The following is a 16,395-nucleotide window of genomic DNA, read 5'->3' as shown; positions in this document are numbered from 1 at the left end:
ATAGATCATAATCCCACTATGATTAAACTCCTCTCTGGTCAAGAGGGGGTGTGGTGCCACATTGTTCAAGACCCAAAATCAATCCTTAAGAGAGCAATTTATCTACTTACCCCTGTTTCAGGGAAAGAGTGAATTCCATCTTATGTAGCTGAGTTCTCAGCTCCCCAATTAGACGAATCCCCAAAATGGTAGGCTTGTTGAGTCGGCATTTTGGTCATTCTCACCCATGCAAATCAAAGGACCACCCTCATAGGCAAGAGTTCACAACTCACTTAGGGTTAAGGTCATGTTTCCTATGGTCATCCAAGTGAAATGAAAGTGTCTATTATGAACGTCGTTATATAACGAGACTAAACATTTCTTAGTCTGGTCTTATACAAACTCCTTTGTATTGAATATCCTCGCTCACATGTCTAATACATGAATGATCAGGATCAGATCATTTGTAGCACTTTACAAAATTTGTAACACCAACAAAGCGGGTCATACTCATAGTGTCACTAGGATAAGGTACCCAGTCTTATCCATATACTACAAACCATTTAGGTTATCACTTACATGATCCACCTGTATGTCTCCACATACATGTTTAAGTTACAACGATAACCATGGATGTTAGTTTATTAGTTTGTGGTTAATGTAACTAAAATATCATATATTTCATAGACAGAGTGAATCAAATATCATATATTATTAAACACTGAAATATTTGTTCCTATAAGTGTTTAAAAACTATAGGACCCTACGAGATTTAGAGCAACAACCTCAACACTTATCTATGCTGTTGACGGTAATTGTATGACCATATCTAATGTTGGATCCATAAACACTCTCATGCTACAACTTTCCAAAGTTATTGTGTGCTAAACCTAACCTTTAATCTTGCCTCTGTTAGACAGTTGTATGATATTGGCATAACTGTTTCTTTTTCTTCTACCAGGGGCCAAGTTCAAGATCCACAGATGAGACAGACAGTTGGTGTGGGTCACAAAGTGAGAAGATTATTTGAGCTTACATCAATTCAGCTACTTCCTTGTTCTCTTTCTGCTTCTATCACTGACTCTGATATATGTCAGTGACATCTTCATCTTGGTCCATGCTTCTTCTGCCAAACTTTGTCATTTGATTTCTATTAGAAATTTGAATAGCATTTCCAAGTTTATTCCTTTTGACTGTGTAGATTTCAAACTTGCTAAACAACCTGCATTATCCTTTTCCTAGTCCAGTTCTATATGTGATCAACCTTTTGACTTAATTCACTCTGACATTTTGGATCATGATCCTAATTCTACTATCACTAGATATCACTATTTTGTTTTGTTTATTGATGATTAATCTTGGTTTACCTGGATATATTTTCTTAAACATCAGTCTACCTTGTCTTAAAAATATATTGATTTTGCTAATATGGTCTACACTCAGTTTTCACGTACAACCAAAGCTCTTTGTACAGATAACGCCTTAGAGTATAAGGACTCTATTCTTCTTTCTTTTCTTACCCAACAAGGCACTCTTATTCAGCGCTCTTGTCCATATACCTCTCAACAGAATGGGCGAGTGGAACGTAAACATCACCACATTCTGGATTTTGTTCGGGTTCATCTCCTATCTACCTCCTACCCTGTAAAATTTTGAGGAGAGGTTGCCCTTACTTATGTCTACACAATCAATTGTCTTCCTTCATCTATCCTTCACAATGTCTCTTCGTTTGAACATTTATGTGGTACTTCTGCTTATTACTCTAATTTCAAGTTCTTTGGTTGTGCATGTTTTGTTCTTCTCCATCTACATGAACATATAAAATTAGAATCGCGTCTATATTGCTTTCTTGGCTATGAAATCGAGCACAAAGGTTTACGTTGTTGGGATTCTCTTTCTAAAAGATTGTGGATCTCTCGCCATGTCACTTTCTGAGAGTATATAATATTCTCTAGTTTCTCAACCTTTCATACTTCTCTTTCAGGTCCTCATCTCTTTCTTCCTGATGGTTTCGTTGATCTATTTCCTTCATATTCATCTTCTCGTGATACTGAGCTTGAGTAATCTGTGCCTGTCTCTATTGATCCTGATCTATCATTTGTCTCACTTGTGGAGTCTGAACCTGCTCTTGACTCTGCTTCTCTTGTTCAAAGCTCCACTCGGGTAAGGGCACCTCCCACTCATCTTCGAGATTTTCATTGTTTTTTCACTATCAGTTTCTTGGTTGAACTTACCCCTTTTCATGAGGAGAATAGTGACCCTCTGTGGTAGTAAGCTATGAATGATGAACTTCAGGCCTTAGACAAGATGCACACATAAGACTATGTTACCTTGCCTCCTAGTAAGAAACCTATTGGTTGCAGGTGGGTATACAAGATCAAGACTCGCTCTAATGGTTCTATTGAACATTATAAAGCTCGTTTGGTGGTCAAAGGATACTCTCAAGAATATGGATTGATTATGAAGAGAACTTTGCACTTGTGGCCTGGATGACATCCGTTTGGAGTCTCTTAGCCATTGTCATAGGCAAACAGTGGCCTCTTCTTTAAATGGATGTCAACAATGCTTTCCTTAATGGGGCCTTATCTGAGGAAGTCTATATGCGGACCCCTAGTTTTCTCTCCCTCATCTCAGAAAGTGTGTCTCCTTTATCGAGCATTGTATGGTTTGAAGCAAGCTTCGCGGGCCTGGTTTGCAACTTTCAGTTCCACCATTTTTCAACATAGATTTATGCCCAGCTCTCATAACATGACTCTCTTTACGCACCAAATAGATCATGGTATTATTCTTCTTCTTTTGTATGTTGATTATATGATTATTATTGGGGATGATCCTTAGATTATTTCTGATCTACAACACTACCTTGGCGAGCACTTTGAGATGAAAGATTTGGGATCCCTTAGTTATTTTCTTGGTCTTAAAGTATTAATGAGCTCTGTTGGTTACTCATTGTCACAAGCGAAATATGCTTCAGACTTATTGGTGCACTCCAGGATCATTGACTCTACTACAACCCCAACACCATTCGACCGTAATGTTCATCTGACTCTATTTGATAGCATTCTTTTTAAGATGTCAGTATCTACCATCAACTTGTTGGAAGTCTTATTTATCTAATAGTAACTCATCCCGACATTGCATATGTTGTTCACATTGTAAGCCAGTTCATGGCTGCCCCTTGAACCATTCATTTTATTGTTGTTCTTTGTATTCTTCCTTATTTCAAGGAGACTCTAGGACATGGCTTCAATTCTCATCCCAGTCATCCCTGGTCTTATCTGGCTACTCTGATTCTAATTAACCTGGTCTTATCAGGTTACTATTTCTATCTCCGTGACTCTCTTATTTCTTGGCAGAATAAGAAACAGGGTGTTGTCTCTCGTTCCAATATAAAGTCTGAATATCATGCCGTGGATGATTCCACGTTAGAGTTATTATGGCTTCATTGGCTGCTTGCTGATATCGGAGTTCCTCAGCCGTCTGCCACTATCTTTCATTGTGACAATCGTAATGCCATCTAAATTGTTCACAATGATGTTTTTCATGAGCGCACCAAGCATATCAAGAATGATTTTCATTTTTTTCGACATCATCTTCAGAGTAAAACTGTTCTTTTGCGAGTTGTTCTACTACTGAGCAACCAGGTGATATTTTCACCAAAGCTCTGTCCCTCAGGCGCTTCCTCCTCCTGCTTAACAAACTCAAGTTAATTCCTACTTTACCACCTTGAGTTTGAGGGAAGGTGTTAATATATACTTAGTCTATATGTTTAGAGAGTCTTTAGGTTGTGGTTGAGCACTTTGAGAGTCCTATTTTTAATTCATTTATATTGTATGTATACCCTCTACTTCTCTGTAAAAGATGACTTGGAGAAATAAATTATTTACAATATATACCGAATACTCACTTACCATATGAGATAAGCATAAAGTTTCTGACATGAAATCTTTTGAGACAAGTTTGTATTCAAGATGTACTATAGTTAAGATTATATAGTTGACATTATTGTCAATTTCTACTCTTTTCCTAAAAGAATTTTTAGTTTCTTAAGAAAACTAGGTTATCGCAAAACCCAATGAATTGCCTTAATAATAATAAAACTAATTAAATCTAAACGTATTATTGTCAAATTGAAACTAACTTAATTTTAGGATTAATTATTATCTCAATTAGGAGGTACAAGTTTGAATTCCCACCACCTTCGTGGTTAAACTTAAAAAAGGAAAATCTAAACATTTTATTGTATATTATTACAAAAGGAAAATGGATAAATAACAAACCAATAAGCATGACCAAACCCTTGCACCATCAAAAAATCTCTCAAGATCATTCATGTTAGACAAGTCCAACAAGTCTCTCAAAACCAATAAGCATGACCAAACGCTTACACCTTCAAAAAAATCTCTCATTATCATTCATGTTAGACAAGTCCAACAAGTCTCTCAAAATTATTCACATTAGGAATGTTTACCAAAATCCCATTTAATTTAATTAAAATTAAAGCTTGAAAGGTCAAAGAGGTAACTTTATAATATCTTTTTGCATGGCAAATGAATCATGTGAATGAAATCTGCATACGTCCGATTAAAATATCTTCTTACTTATTTAGTGTATGGCCTAGTAGATAGTGATTCGATAAACTTTCTTAGAATCTTGTTATAATTATTATTTCGGACTTATATGTAATTATTTGGTTTTTTATTTTTTTGTTTTTTAAAATTAAGTCTATAGACACCATTTTTATCTCCAAATTTTTTCATTTGTTATGAACTTTTTACTGATTATTTAAAAAACATGCAAGATTCTAAAAACTAGAAAACAAAAAAAAATTGTTTTTAAAAAGTTGTTTTTGTTTTTGGAATTTGACTAATGATTCAACCATTGTATCTGAGTTCATGAAAATCATCGTAAGAAATAAAGAGGAAATAGACTTAATTTTAAAAAAAATGAAATGGTTATAAAACGGGCCTTCACTTTTTAGTTTTTAGTTTTTAAAAGTTAATATTATTAACAATATCTTTGTTATTATTTCCTAAAGTTTTTAGTAGTAGTAGTAAAAATAAATAGTGTAATTTTTGTATTTTTAGAATTGGACTAGAAATGGAATATTTTTCAAGTAAAAATGAAAATCCTAATTGAGAAATTAAAAGGAAATAACATAAATTTTTTTTAAATAAAAAACTAAAAACTAAAATTGTTATCAAATAAACCAAAATAATTTCAACTACTAAATATTTTTATCTTCATCTTTTTTTTTTCTTTTTATTGAACTTTTTCATTCCAAATCCATTTGAATCTTCTATCAAATCTAGTATCACCTTTTGGAAATCTAGATATACTCAAATTTGTGTTAAATTCATTAAAAACAATTATGCCAACTAAACTTTATGATATATATCATTGTAATTTTATAATTTGATTTCACTCTCCATTAAGAATATGGGAATAAATCAAATCACAAGGTGGGTAGCTAGAGGCAAACAATCTTATTATTAAAATTAACAAAAATTTATCTCTTTCCTAAAGGTGGAAGTACTGAAATCCAATTTTTCTTCCTTCATAAATAATATATCAATATTACCAAAACAAATAAACTAATTATCTGAAAAGGAAATTTTCCTCCACTCCACCAAACTCCTATAATTATTTTGGAGGCTTTATTTTGTTGAAAAAAGTTTATATTCTTCCCTTTACGCACTCAAATTTCAAAAGCCTTTTTGCCCCCATTCTCCTTTTGTCCATTTTTTGCATTTAAATTTATTATATTCCCTTTCCATCTTCTAAAGTCTCTTTTTCCAATCTGTTCGGTTATTAGTTGTTCTGATCTTTCAATCACCATAACATTTGCCAAATTCCTTTTTTAGTACAAGATGGAAAAGAAAAAAATAAAAAGTTTGTGACTAAACTCAGCCTAACTCAATAATATTTGTCACATATATTATTTCTTTTGAGATTGGAGATTCAAATTCCTCTTGGATAATACTTGAGGTGCATCTGGGACATCACCCGTCTTTATATGTTCCTTCTCACCACTCACATCAAAAAAATATTAAAATGTTTCAAAAATAGGAAAAAGCAAAATTTGACACATGGCAAGTTATAATTAAAATTTTTTGTAATGTATAAAGATAGGTGATGTCTGGAATGCACCTAAATATTTTTCAATTTCTCTGATGTTATTTATTGTATAAAAAGTTTAAAAATGAAAAAAAAAAAGGAGAAAAAGAAAAAGAACAAAAAAGTTCCTTAGTCTAGGAGTTTGCCATTCAAATGCCGAATTCAAAGGAATTTTCCTGACAATATTTCAAAGGAGTTTGCCATTCAAATGCCGAATTCAAAATATCAAATGCCTAATTTTAGTTTATTTCTTTGATTTTGTCCTTTTTAGGCAGTTAAATGTGTAATTAAGGAATATATTCCACGTCACTTTTGCAGCATAAAAGATTCAAAATCCTATTAGGGATAGTTTGGAATATATATATACATTATACTCTACCAATCAATTCAAAGAATAAATAGCCAAAAACTTTAGGTTAAAAACTTTTGATGTAGACTCTAGTTTTCTCTTTCCTTCTAATAAATATATTAATTTGAGATATTTCGAGTTGAAACTTATCTCTTTATATATAAAAAGTATTGGATAACATCACGTCTCATCTCAAAATTAATTGAAAATAAAAGAAGTAGCCAATCTAGTTTATAAATATTGTGAGGTACTTTGATTTTTCTAATTTGGGATCTTCAACATACCCCCTCAATACAACAATAAAAATTCATCCCGAGTTCTCACTTACTCCATAAGTAGTTTGCTATAATTACAACAATCGAGCCAAATCTAATTGATGGCTGGAACAAACCCTCGACAAAGAAAAATAAAGTTTTTAATCACAATACATAAACATTGAGGCTTAGACAATCTCTAAGCTCAAAACTCTCAATACACACACTTTTCCAATAAATGGGCTAACCCTAAAAAATAAATAAGACCACAATATATATGATTCATCCTTGAGAAGATCTTCAAGGAATGAGATTCTCTATAAGGAAAGGAAAGAAAACTAGTAAATTTGTTTTGCACATAGCAACAGATAAAGAAAAATATCTTCGGCCAGAATATGCATGTCATGTAACAAATTATTTGACATCGTACAAAACATGTTGCTTGACATAATACGAGATATATTGTTGTAAGAAAGCAAACCAACAAGTCTGTACGACACATATCAACATATAAGTAAAATATCTCCATGCAGAATATGCACGAAACGGAACATGTTGACATAATACAAGGCATGTTATAAAAAAATGTTGCTCAAGTTTTGTCTATAAAAAAAATAAGCCAATCAAAATGCAATAACATAAGCCAAATTCAAAGAAAAAAACTATTTTTTTAGTTTTTAAAACTTGACAATTTTTTAAAATCATGATAAAATGTGTAGATAATAAAATAATAACTTTAAAAGTATAAATGGTGTTTGTAAACTTAATTTTTAAAAGAAAAACTAAAAATCAAACGGTTATTTTTGTAGTAATTTACTTATTAGAACAATTTTTAAATCCAAAACTTGGAAGAAAAAGAACCGGTGTTAAATTATTTTTCTCTCGATACACCGTTGATTAGGATTATTAACTACTTATAACGTGATTCAAATAAAAATATTTTAAAAATAATATAATTAAAGAGTAAACAAAAACCAAGAACAGAATATATATTAAAATAAATTTAAGTTATAATGGGAAGTACTAACACCTCCAAAGATTGAATGGTTTGAAATTCTAGGAGTGAAATTCTATAAAAGATTATTTAGTCTAGGAATATTTTAACAAATAACAAAACTCATTCGAGATCAATCCAAATTTTAAATCATTCAAAATGGGGAGAGAAGAATTAAAAAAAAAAATCACTAAAACTTAAACTTCAACTCAATTATAATGAGTATGATTTTCTTCTTAAGAATTGGATGTTCGATTTCTACCTCGACCAAAAAAAAAAAAAAACCTATTTTTTTAATATAATGTAGGAGAATCGAATCTCAAACCTCGAAAACATAATTCCAAACATGCTTTTAATAATTTGTTTTAATTTATTTTATTTTATAAAATACAACAAAAAAAATGTAAAAAAAACCTAAATATTTAACCTCTAAACTATATATTTAAATAAATTAATTTTTGAATCGCAAGATTTTAAATGGAATTAGAATTTATTTTAGAAAAAAACTCAAAGTTCCTAAAAATACCAATAGTCAATTCTCATCTTACAAAAATAAGTTAAACATTGTCATTTCAATCATAATCCTGAAATTATCAATAGATATGTTATGATTCATTGTATATAAAAACAATAAAGTCATACTAAGATTCCTAGATTTGTATAACAAAATTTTATAGTATATTTTGTCAACAAAATTCTTGTTTTTGGTTCGTGGTAATCTGAAAATAGTCGAGCATTCCAAGCTGTCGTATACTTGGACAAATGACAAAGCATCTTAGAAGTTAGTATACTATTTTTAAGTTATTTGGATTTACATTAACAAAAAAGTAAAAAGAAAAAGAAAAACATAGTCAGTTTTTTACATTCTATCCTCTCCACGTCCCTAAAATGATTTTTTAATGTATCTTCTTTTTAAAATTTTATCTAACATGTAAGGACATTGATCATTAATATAAGGTATAATTATTCATCTTTTATTATTACTTTTTTCTGTCTAAAGAAAAATTATCTTCAATATTTAACTAGTAGATAAATTATACTCTTTATTGCTATTTGATACATGAATTGAATTAATCCATTATCGATTGATGTCTTATATACTCGACTTATATTTGATATACTTTTGATATACTTCAAATATCATGTTTATAAAACGAAACATGTATGTTTTACTTCTAAATAAGTTAGTGATTTAATGATTATTGTTATTAAATATGCTGCTGATACATCTTGAATGTTAATTGACTTATGTCTTATTCAAAATATTTACTATTTGATATCTAATATACTCATATCATATATCTTATGTATCGTCGATACACTTGAATATTATGTTTATAAGATGAAACATATAGTTTACTTTAAAATAACTAATGTGCTAATTGAAAGTTGATTATTGTTAGATATATTGTCAATACAATTGAAATGTTGATTGTTAATAGATATCTACTAATACACTCTTGTCTTATTTCAAGTAGTTACACATTGGTGTCTACTATAGTCGTGTTATATAAAATGAAACATGCAATTTTTACTTCAAAATATGTTACTGATTGAATGTCGATTGTTGTTAGATTTATTATCGATATACTTGATATGTCATTTGTTGTTTGAGACTTGATTTAAAATTAGAAAATAGATCAATTCGCCAAAACCTAAATAAAAAAAAAACAACTAAATCAAAGATCTCCTATAATCGAAAAAAAAATTTAAAAAAGAAATCAAACAAAAATAAAATACAATACATTGTGAAGATGAAAATTTGACATAAATAAAATTGCAACAAAATACATACATGATGAATGTATCATGATCATGTTAAAGAGGGAAGAAAAATTGATGATTGAGAAAGAAGAAATAAGTTTAAAAATTGAAGATATACATGAGAGAAGATTCAAATGTTAAAAAGGGCAATATTAAATGGAAATTAAAAGTTGGATTTGTTTGCCATATCTACAGTTTAAGAAAAAAGTTACCAAACGGAACTTTAATATTTTCATACAACTTTATAAAAACTTTATTGCAAAACATAGATGTCTAACATCTAAAATTTCAAATATTAAAAAATATGTCCATTGTAGGCCGTAAATTACTAAAATACGAACTGCTCTTTATAAATGGATCAAATGCTAGGGTAGAATTTTTGTCTTTAAGGTGAGAGATATAAATGTATGTTTTTAGAGAAAAAAATGGAAATAGAAAGTTCTTTTACCATATCAAAATGGATAAAAGAAATTGAAAAGAAAATTTGAAAATATATTAAATTTATAAAAATTACAAATTTTTTTAAAGTTTTTTAATTTAATATTATTGTTATTGTTGATCCTATATTTATTTTTTTAAAAAAGTAAGATAATTAAATTCATAAATTACAATGAACAACTTTTAAATAGATATCCTTAAATAATAAATCTAAAAATGGTTAAAATAAAATCTGACATAAAATCTATTTTCTTTTTAGTTGTTTTTCTTAGGTGCACTTTAGGTAAGTTGTTTGGAGACAATTGGGACAAATTTATATTTGTATTTAGGTCTTAAATGTAAATTTTGATTTGTTTCTTTTTATAGACTTGATTCAAGATTTCTAAAGGTTTAAAGGCGATTGGTTACTTGGATAAAAGTTAATTGAGATTGGATAATGAGGTAAATGTCTTTCTACTAGTTTGCCTTCGAACCAGTCGTCCCACTATTTGGACGGTATATTTTAGATTAAATGGATTGGTTACACTAGATTGCTTGGACTTTATATTTTAGACTGAATGGACTGATTACCCTACGTTGAAGGATTGTTAATTTTTAACTGAGTGAACTGCATGATTTAATGATATTGACTATATGGACTGTTTTCACGAAGATGATATGAAAAGTTGTCTGAGAATATGCTGGTAGTTTTACCCTAAGATAAACGACTATACATATAACAAAGGAGTTATATGCAAACTGATGCATGTTAAATTATAGGGTTCTGGTTAGTTTTTCTTATATGGGCAAGGTACACATTTGACTGTATAAGTGCACATTATGACTGATTTGTGGACCTTCGGGTTACACACTATGACTGATGCATGTTACTTCAGGTTCATGTTTACGACTGATATGGATGTACACCGATGCCTATAAAACCTAGTTAACAGGTAACATAGCAGGCGTAAGTAGTGGGTCACTTACTAAGTATTGTTATACTCACCATTTCATCCCTTAAATTTTCCAGTCAACAACCGGAATAGACCGGTGAGGGACAGAAGGGACCCATGATAGAGCCATACGGGGACAATAGAAAACGTTTTCGCACAATTCATGTTTTGTTTTTATTTACTAATTTAGATGTTTTATTTTTGTTTTATTTGAGTTTGTTGACAGATGATTTGTTTTATTGTTTTGGTTTTGGGATATTGTTTTTTTTTTTAAATATTTTTTTTGGGATACCAACTAAACGTGTTGATTATTGGATTTTATTATTAAATTAACATTTCAGTTTAAATTGGTCATTTATGTTTTCACGTTATGTCGATCAAAATGTTTAATGAAAATGAGTATTTAGTTGTAACGACCCATGTCAGAGTACTCGAAGACTCAAGTCATTACAACATTTTAGAAATTATCAAAGAGAATCTCTCTCAAAAAAGAAAAAAAATATATAAAAAAGAATCCATTAAAACAACAAAATACAAATATTATTCTTTCAGTAAGTAGTTTTTAAGACAAAACTCCCAAAAACAAGCTTTTAGAATTTGAAGATTTATCAATACACGTGTGTTTTGAGCAAAATTTCAAAGTCTTTTATTTATTTTTATTCAAGAACTAATTCATTACTTCAAAAGATGTTTTTTTTTAACCTTACTTAACCCTATCATGCTTTCATTTTGTATTAGTAAGTTTAGACAAAAGGCAACGTTACTATTAATCACAAGGATTATTAATTAAAACCCAACTCTGTGAAAGAACAATGTCAGTTAGTTTAGTGGTTTTAGCGTGCATAACTAGTTCATGTGGCCTTTATTTTAGTTTTAATTCCACCCTCTAATTCGAACGTTATGAATAACCACAAATTAACTTTATGAATTATGAATTTTCCCAGATTAGAAAACTAATTTCAGAACATTAACGCACTGTCACAAAACGGTCTTAGCTACTCAAACCAAGTTTTCGGATAAAGCCAGAACTTTTTTTACCATCTGTTCCCCAATTTGAATATAAACAGTTTTTAATAGCTGTGATTCACTTACCCCACAAAGTGATTTGGGATTAGTTTCATATTTATCTTATCCTTTATTATTTTACCATCATCTCCTTCTCATCCTCATATCATTCTCCACTAACAAACACATCCTCTCTTCTCTATATAATAACTCACTTCATTCAATCCCTTCACTTCAGTTCTTTTTCTGATCAAATTTTCTCTGTTTTTGAGTTAATTGGTGTAATGGGTTCGTTAAAAAATGTTCCAAATGTGAGCTTTAATGCTCCAAGGCCATTTGGGCAAAGGCTGAAATCGGATCTTAAAGAGACGTTTTTTCCTGATGATCCGTTCATGCAATTTCGAGAAGAAAGAGGCCCAATGCAGAGAGTGAAAAAGGGGTTCCAATATTTCATTCCCATATTGGAATGGCTTCCTAAATACAATTTGAATATGTTTAAATATGATTTACTTGCTGGTATTACCATTACCAGCCTTGCTATTCCTCAAGGCATTAGCTATGCTAAACTCGGTGTTATCCCTCCCATCGTTGGCCTTTGTCAGTCCCTATTTTTTTTCCTCCCTAATTTTCATATATTTTAATTTATTAATTTATATATGGTTTACCGTGTGGCGATTCCAGATTCGAGCTTCGTTCCGCCACTTATATACGCGGTGTTTGGAAGCTCAAACCATCTGGCGGTGGGAACGGTGGCGGCGTGTTCGTTGCTGATATCGGAAATCATTGGAGGAGTTGCTTCGCCGGAAGAAGAACCCACATTGTATCTCCACTTGGTTTTCACCGCCACTTTTATCACTGGCATCATGCAGAGCGCCTTAGGCTTTCTAAGGTACGACCCGACACGAGCCATTAAAAAAAACACAACCATTAAGCTCTCAAACTTTTACAAACATCAACCATGCTCAATTTTTCTATAATGGGCTCGATCTTTTATAATTAAAAGTTTGATGGTGGTAATTACAACTACCAGCTCATGTTTTTACAATTTACCAATCTGCTGTTTAATTTGGTTTATTGATTGGCAGATTGGGAATTTTGGTGGATTTCTTATCGCACTCGACAATCCTTGGGTTCATGGGAGGAACGGCTGTGATCATTTGCCTTCAACAACTGAAAGGCATATTTGGACTCACTCGTTTCACTTCTAAAACCGACGTTTATTCTGTACTTCATGCCGTTTTCTCTCTTAGAAAAGAGGTTTGTTGTTCTTTTATCCTTTTAGATAGAGAGACGTCACAATCTTTATTGTTAATTTGATTTGTTTTTGGTTGCAGTGGAGATGGCAAAGTGCTGTGGTGGGGGTCGTTTTCCTTGTATTCCTCCAGTTTACAAGGTACCTGGTAAGTAATCTTTCTCAATCTCTATCTTTCTCTCTTCTCTAACGTCGAAATGAAAATGGTTTTATTTTTATTTTTATTTATTTTTATTTATTTTTAATTTTTAATTTTTAATTTTTTTTTTGTTAAACAGAGAAACAGAAACCCGAAGCTATTTTGGGTGTCAGCAATGGCTCCCATGGTGACAGTCATAATAGGCTGTGTGTTTGCGTATTTCATCAAAGGAAGTCAGAATGGAATCTTAACTGTATGATCATTTCTTCTTTTCTGTGTATGATCTTCGTCTCTGCTTAATTCCTCATATTATTTGACTTGATTTCACTACACAGGTGGGTCACTTGAGCAAAGGAATAAACCCTCTTTCTATTCACTTCTTGAACTTTGATTCCAAATATCTATCAGCTGTAGTACAAGCTGGCTTGATCACTGGTCTTATCGCTTTGGCTGTATGTCCTTTCACCTCCTTTCTTTCATTTCATCTTCTCTGAGCTTCATTATCTCATGGCCTAATCATCTCACAGGAAGGAATAGCAATTGGTCGGAGCTTTGCAATAATGAAAAATGAACAAATTGATGGAAATAAGGAAATGATAGCCTTTGGTTTAATGAACATAGTGGGATCTTTCACTTCCTGCTACTTAACCACAGGTAATATGAGTTATGGCAATCTGCATGGCGCTCACCCTCAAAGACTGCAGTGAATTATAATGACCTTTGTTTAAATCAAATGACCTTTGTTTCTTGTTTCTTCTTAATTTTCAGGGCCATTCTCAAAGACTGCAGTGAATTATAATGCTGGTTGTAGAACACCAATGTCAAACATAGTTATGGCAATCTGCATGGCGCTCACCCTCCTTTTTCTAGCTCCTCTCTTTAGCTACACACCACTTGTAGCGCTTTCCGCCATTATCATGTCCGCCATGTTGGGTCTCATCAAATATGAGGAAATGTATCATCTTCTCAAAGTTGACAAATTCGATTTCTGCATTTGTATGGCAGCTTTCTTGGGTGTTGCTTTCTTAAGCATGGATGTTGGCATCATGCTTTCGGTCAGTGAATTTCTCTCATATAACATTAACAAGGGAGTGTTTGAAACCCCATCTTTTTCCTTATATGTTATGATTTGTTTTTCTATTTTATCAGGTGGGACTTGCTTTGCTGAGAGCTCTTCTTTACATGGCTAGACCAGCTACTTGCAAGCTCGGGAAAATACCAAACTCCAGTTTGTACAGAGACGTCGAACAATATCCTAATGCAACTAGAGTCCATGGAATTATGGTTATTCAACTTGGTTCCCCTGTTTATTATGCGAATTGCAACTACATCAGAGACAGGTAATGTAAAAGTTCGTTGGCACATTTCATCAAACAGTTTACCTGCAAACATGATGACTTTGATTAACCACTCCGATCCTTGGGGTTTTTTTTTTTAATAGGATTTTCAGATGGGTTCGTGATGAGCAGTCCGATTCCGAATGTGGATCCGTCGAACATGTACTCCTAGAGTTGAGCGGTAATAAGTTACATTAATCCTTACTTCCAAATCTGAATATTTGACCAATTACTGAGTTTGTTTGTTTGTTTGTATAGGAGTTACCTCAATCGACATGACAGGGATTGAAACTCTAGTAGAAATCCGTAGATCACTACAAGCAAACGGAATCCAGGTAATTTCGCACTGCCCCACCAATCCATTTTGCCCTGTAATAAAAAAGAAAATGAGGCAATCTCACATTCGATGATGAACAGATGGGAATTGTAAACCCAAGAATTGTAGTGATGGAGAAGATGATAGCTTCGGAATTCACAGATACGATCGGGAAAGAGAACATCTATTTATCAGTAGACGAGGGAGTGGAAAGGTGCAGAGATTTGATTCCGAAATTAAAGCAAACAGCAACAAGTTCTCAAAGTTCGGACGTGACGACAATGGAGCAGCGAGTATAAAATGAAAAGCTCCAGTAGGATTTGGGTACCTATTACTTTTGCAGATGGAGAGGAATTTCAATCTGCAATACGGTTTATGTAACAAATATGTAATTCATGTGTTTATCAATGAGCTTCGTCTTCTTTGAGCTCTCGGTTTGGGATTTACTGTTAAGGAAGTCCTTTTCGTATTTTCCAGTTTTCCATAAACTCCAAATATATGATTGTATTTATAATGAGAAATTCAGTCTTATTCCTTCAATCAATCTTCATTACTTTTTCGTCGTTACTTTCCAAAGGGTTTGATTAGTTCATAACAATGTATACACATCATGATGAACCCAAGCTTTAATCTAGCGTTTCAATTATTTCTTTGATTTTTTTTAATCCATGTATATCCAAACTAAACTAGACAATTGTTCATGTAGCAACAATTAAATCTAATTTAATCATAAAAAGAAATATTTAATTATTTATTTCTCATACTTTTGATTTTTTTTGGGGTATGTTGGTCTTGGGAAGCATTTGGTCAATGTTAGTTTTGTGAGTTTGCATAACCTGTCAGTTGATCAGTCCAACTAAATCAACGATGACCGATCATCAAAATCATTTAAAAGAAAGAAACAGCGAAAAATGATGGAAAGAAGGGGAAAAAAATGAGCACGGGTCATTGGCATGAGATATCTAGGGTCAATAGTACAAAATAGCTACACGATGCTAAAAACCTAAAAGCTCAAAACAAGCTAGCATCATGATGCTACGAACATTGAATGCCCGCCAATATTGCTCAACACTATGGGATGAAAAACACTTGAAAATAAATCATGTTATATACGAGGTATATTTTACATTTTTCGGTATATTATAGGTATATTCGACATATACTTGATATTTCAATGGACAAGTGATCTCATTTCAACTAGGAATATGAAAGAAAGTAAATAAAATCACTTCAAATGAAGAAATATTATTTTGGAATATTGTGCATTAAATGAATATCAATCAAAATTAAGAAATTAAAAAAAAAAGGGTTAAAACTCCAAATTGATATTCATAAATAAAAAATTAAATATTTAAAAAATTTATTGATGAGAGATAATGTAATTAATGATATGATAAGTACCCTCAATGTTCCTCGGATACAAAGCTAGAAGTCCTTCTAGGATCTTTGCAAATACTCACAAAAAAAGCTAACTTATATCAAACTTATAATCTATGATGGTCTCTCTTAGATCCTAAGA

General features: G+C 31.6%; 2 protein-coding genes and 1 long non-coding RNA gene across 3 annotated transcripts; 2 read left to right on the top strand and 1 right to left on the bottom strand.

The window, feature by feature from the left end:
• The first annotated feature begins 2,528 nt into the window (after window positions 1-2,528).
• On the top strand, window positions 2,529-3,500 carry LOC120072021. Its single transcript, XM_039024443.1, has 3 exons — window positions 2,529-2,669; window positions 2,818-3,010; window positions 3,295-3,500. Exons 1-3 carry the CDS (start codon window positions 2,529-2,531, stop codon window positions 3,498-3,500), a joined length of 540 nt encoding a protein of 179 aa, XP_038880371.1.
• An 8,463-nt stretch (window positions 3,501-11,963) lies between these two features.
• On the top strand, window positions 11,964-15,215 carry LOC120071594 (probable sulfate transporter 3.5). The gene is made up of 12 exons (XM_039023941.1): window positions 11,964-12,429; window positions 12,514-12,721; window positions 12,918-13,089; window positions 13,167-13,232; window positions 13,363-13,476; window positions 13,559-13,675; window positions 13,751-13,877; window positions 13,992-14,278; window positions 14,373-14,563; window positions 14,665-14,741; window positions 14,819-14,895; window positions 14,978-15,215. The coding sequence occupies exons 1-12, from the start codon at window positions 12,117-12,119 to the stop codon at window positions 15,173-15,175; spliced, it is 1,947 nt and encodes a 648-aa protein (XP_038879869.1). The 5' UTR covers window positions 11,964-12,116; the 3' UTR covers window positions 15,176-15,215.
• Window positions 14,397-15,343, bottom strand: LOC120071595. The gene is made up of 4 exons (XR_005480294.1): window positions 15,205-15,343; window positions 14,826-14,929; window positions 14,606-14,728; window positions 14,397-14,526 (listed from the first exon to the last, which is right to left on the bottom strand). It is a non-coding gene; the product is annotated as an uncharacterized LOC120071595 (long non-coding RNA).
• Between the last annotated feature and the right edge of the window lie 1,052 nt (window positions 15,344-16,395).

The sequence above is a fragment of the Benincasa hispida genome, chromosome 2 (genome assembly GCF_009727055.1).
Source record: "Benincasa hispida cultivar B227 chromosome 2, ASM972705v1, whole genome shotgun sequence".
NCBI lineage: Eukaryota > Viridiplantae > Streptophyta > Magnoliopsida > Cucurbitales > Cucurbitaceae > Benincasa > Benincasa hispida.
This window is presented reverse-complemented; position numbering and strand designations above follow the sequence as displayed.

What these genes read in the sequence shown, in the direction of transcription:
- LOC120071594 (XM_039023941.1), top strand. Translation starts at nt 12,117, where the DNA reads ATGGGTTCGTTAAAAAATGTTCCAAATGTGAGCTTTAATGCTCCAAGG. An exon ending in AGCGCCTTAGGCTTTCTAAG is followed by an intron (nt 12,722 to 12,917) that starts GTACGACCCGAC and finishes ATTGATTGGCAG; the next exon opens with ATTGGGAATTTTGGTGGATT. An exon ending in ATGTTGGCATCATGCTTTCG is followed by an intron (nt 14,279 to 14,372) that starts GTCAGTGAATTT and finishes CTATTTTATCAG; the next exon opens with GTGGGACTTGCTTTGCTGAG.
- LOC120072021 (XM_039024443.1), top strand. Translation starts at nt 2,529, where the DNA reads ATGGATGTCAACAATGCTTTCCTTAATGGGGCCTTATCTGAGGAAGTC. An exon ending in AAGCAAGCTTCGCGGGCCTG is followed by an intron (nt 2,670 to 2,817) that starts GTTTGCAACTTT and finishes GATGATCCTTAG; the next exon opens with ATTATTTCTGATCTACAACA. An exon ending in AACCCCAACACCATTCGACC is followed by an intron (nt 3,011 to 3,294) that starts GTAATGTTCATC and finishes TGGTCTTATCAG; the next exon opens with GTTACTATTTCTATCTCCGT.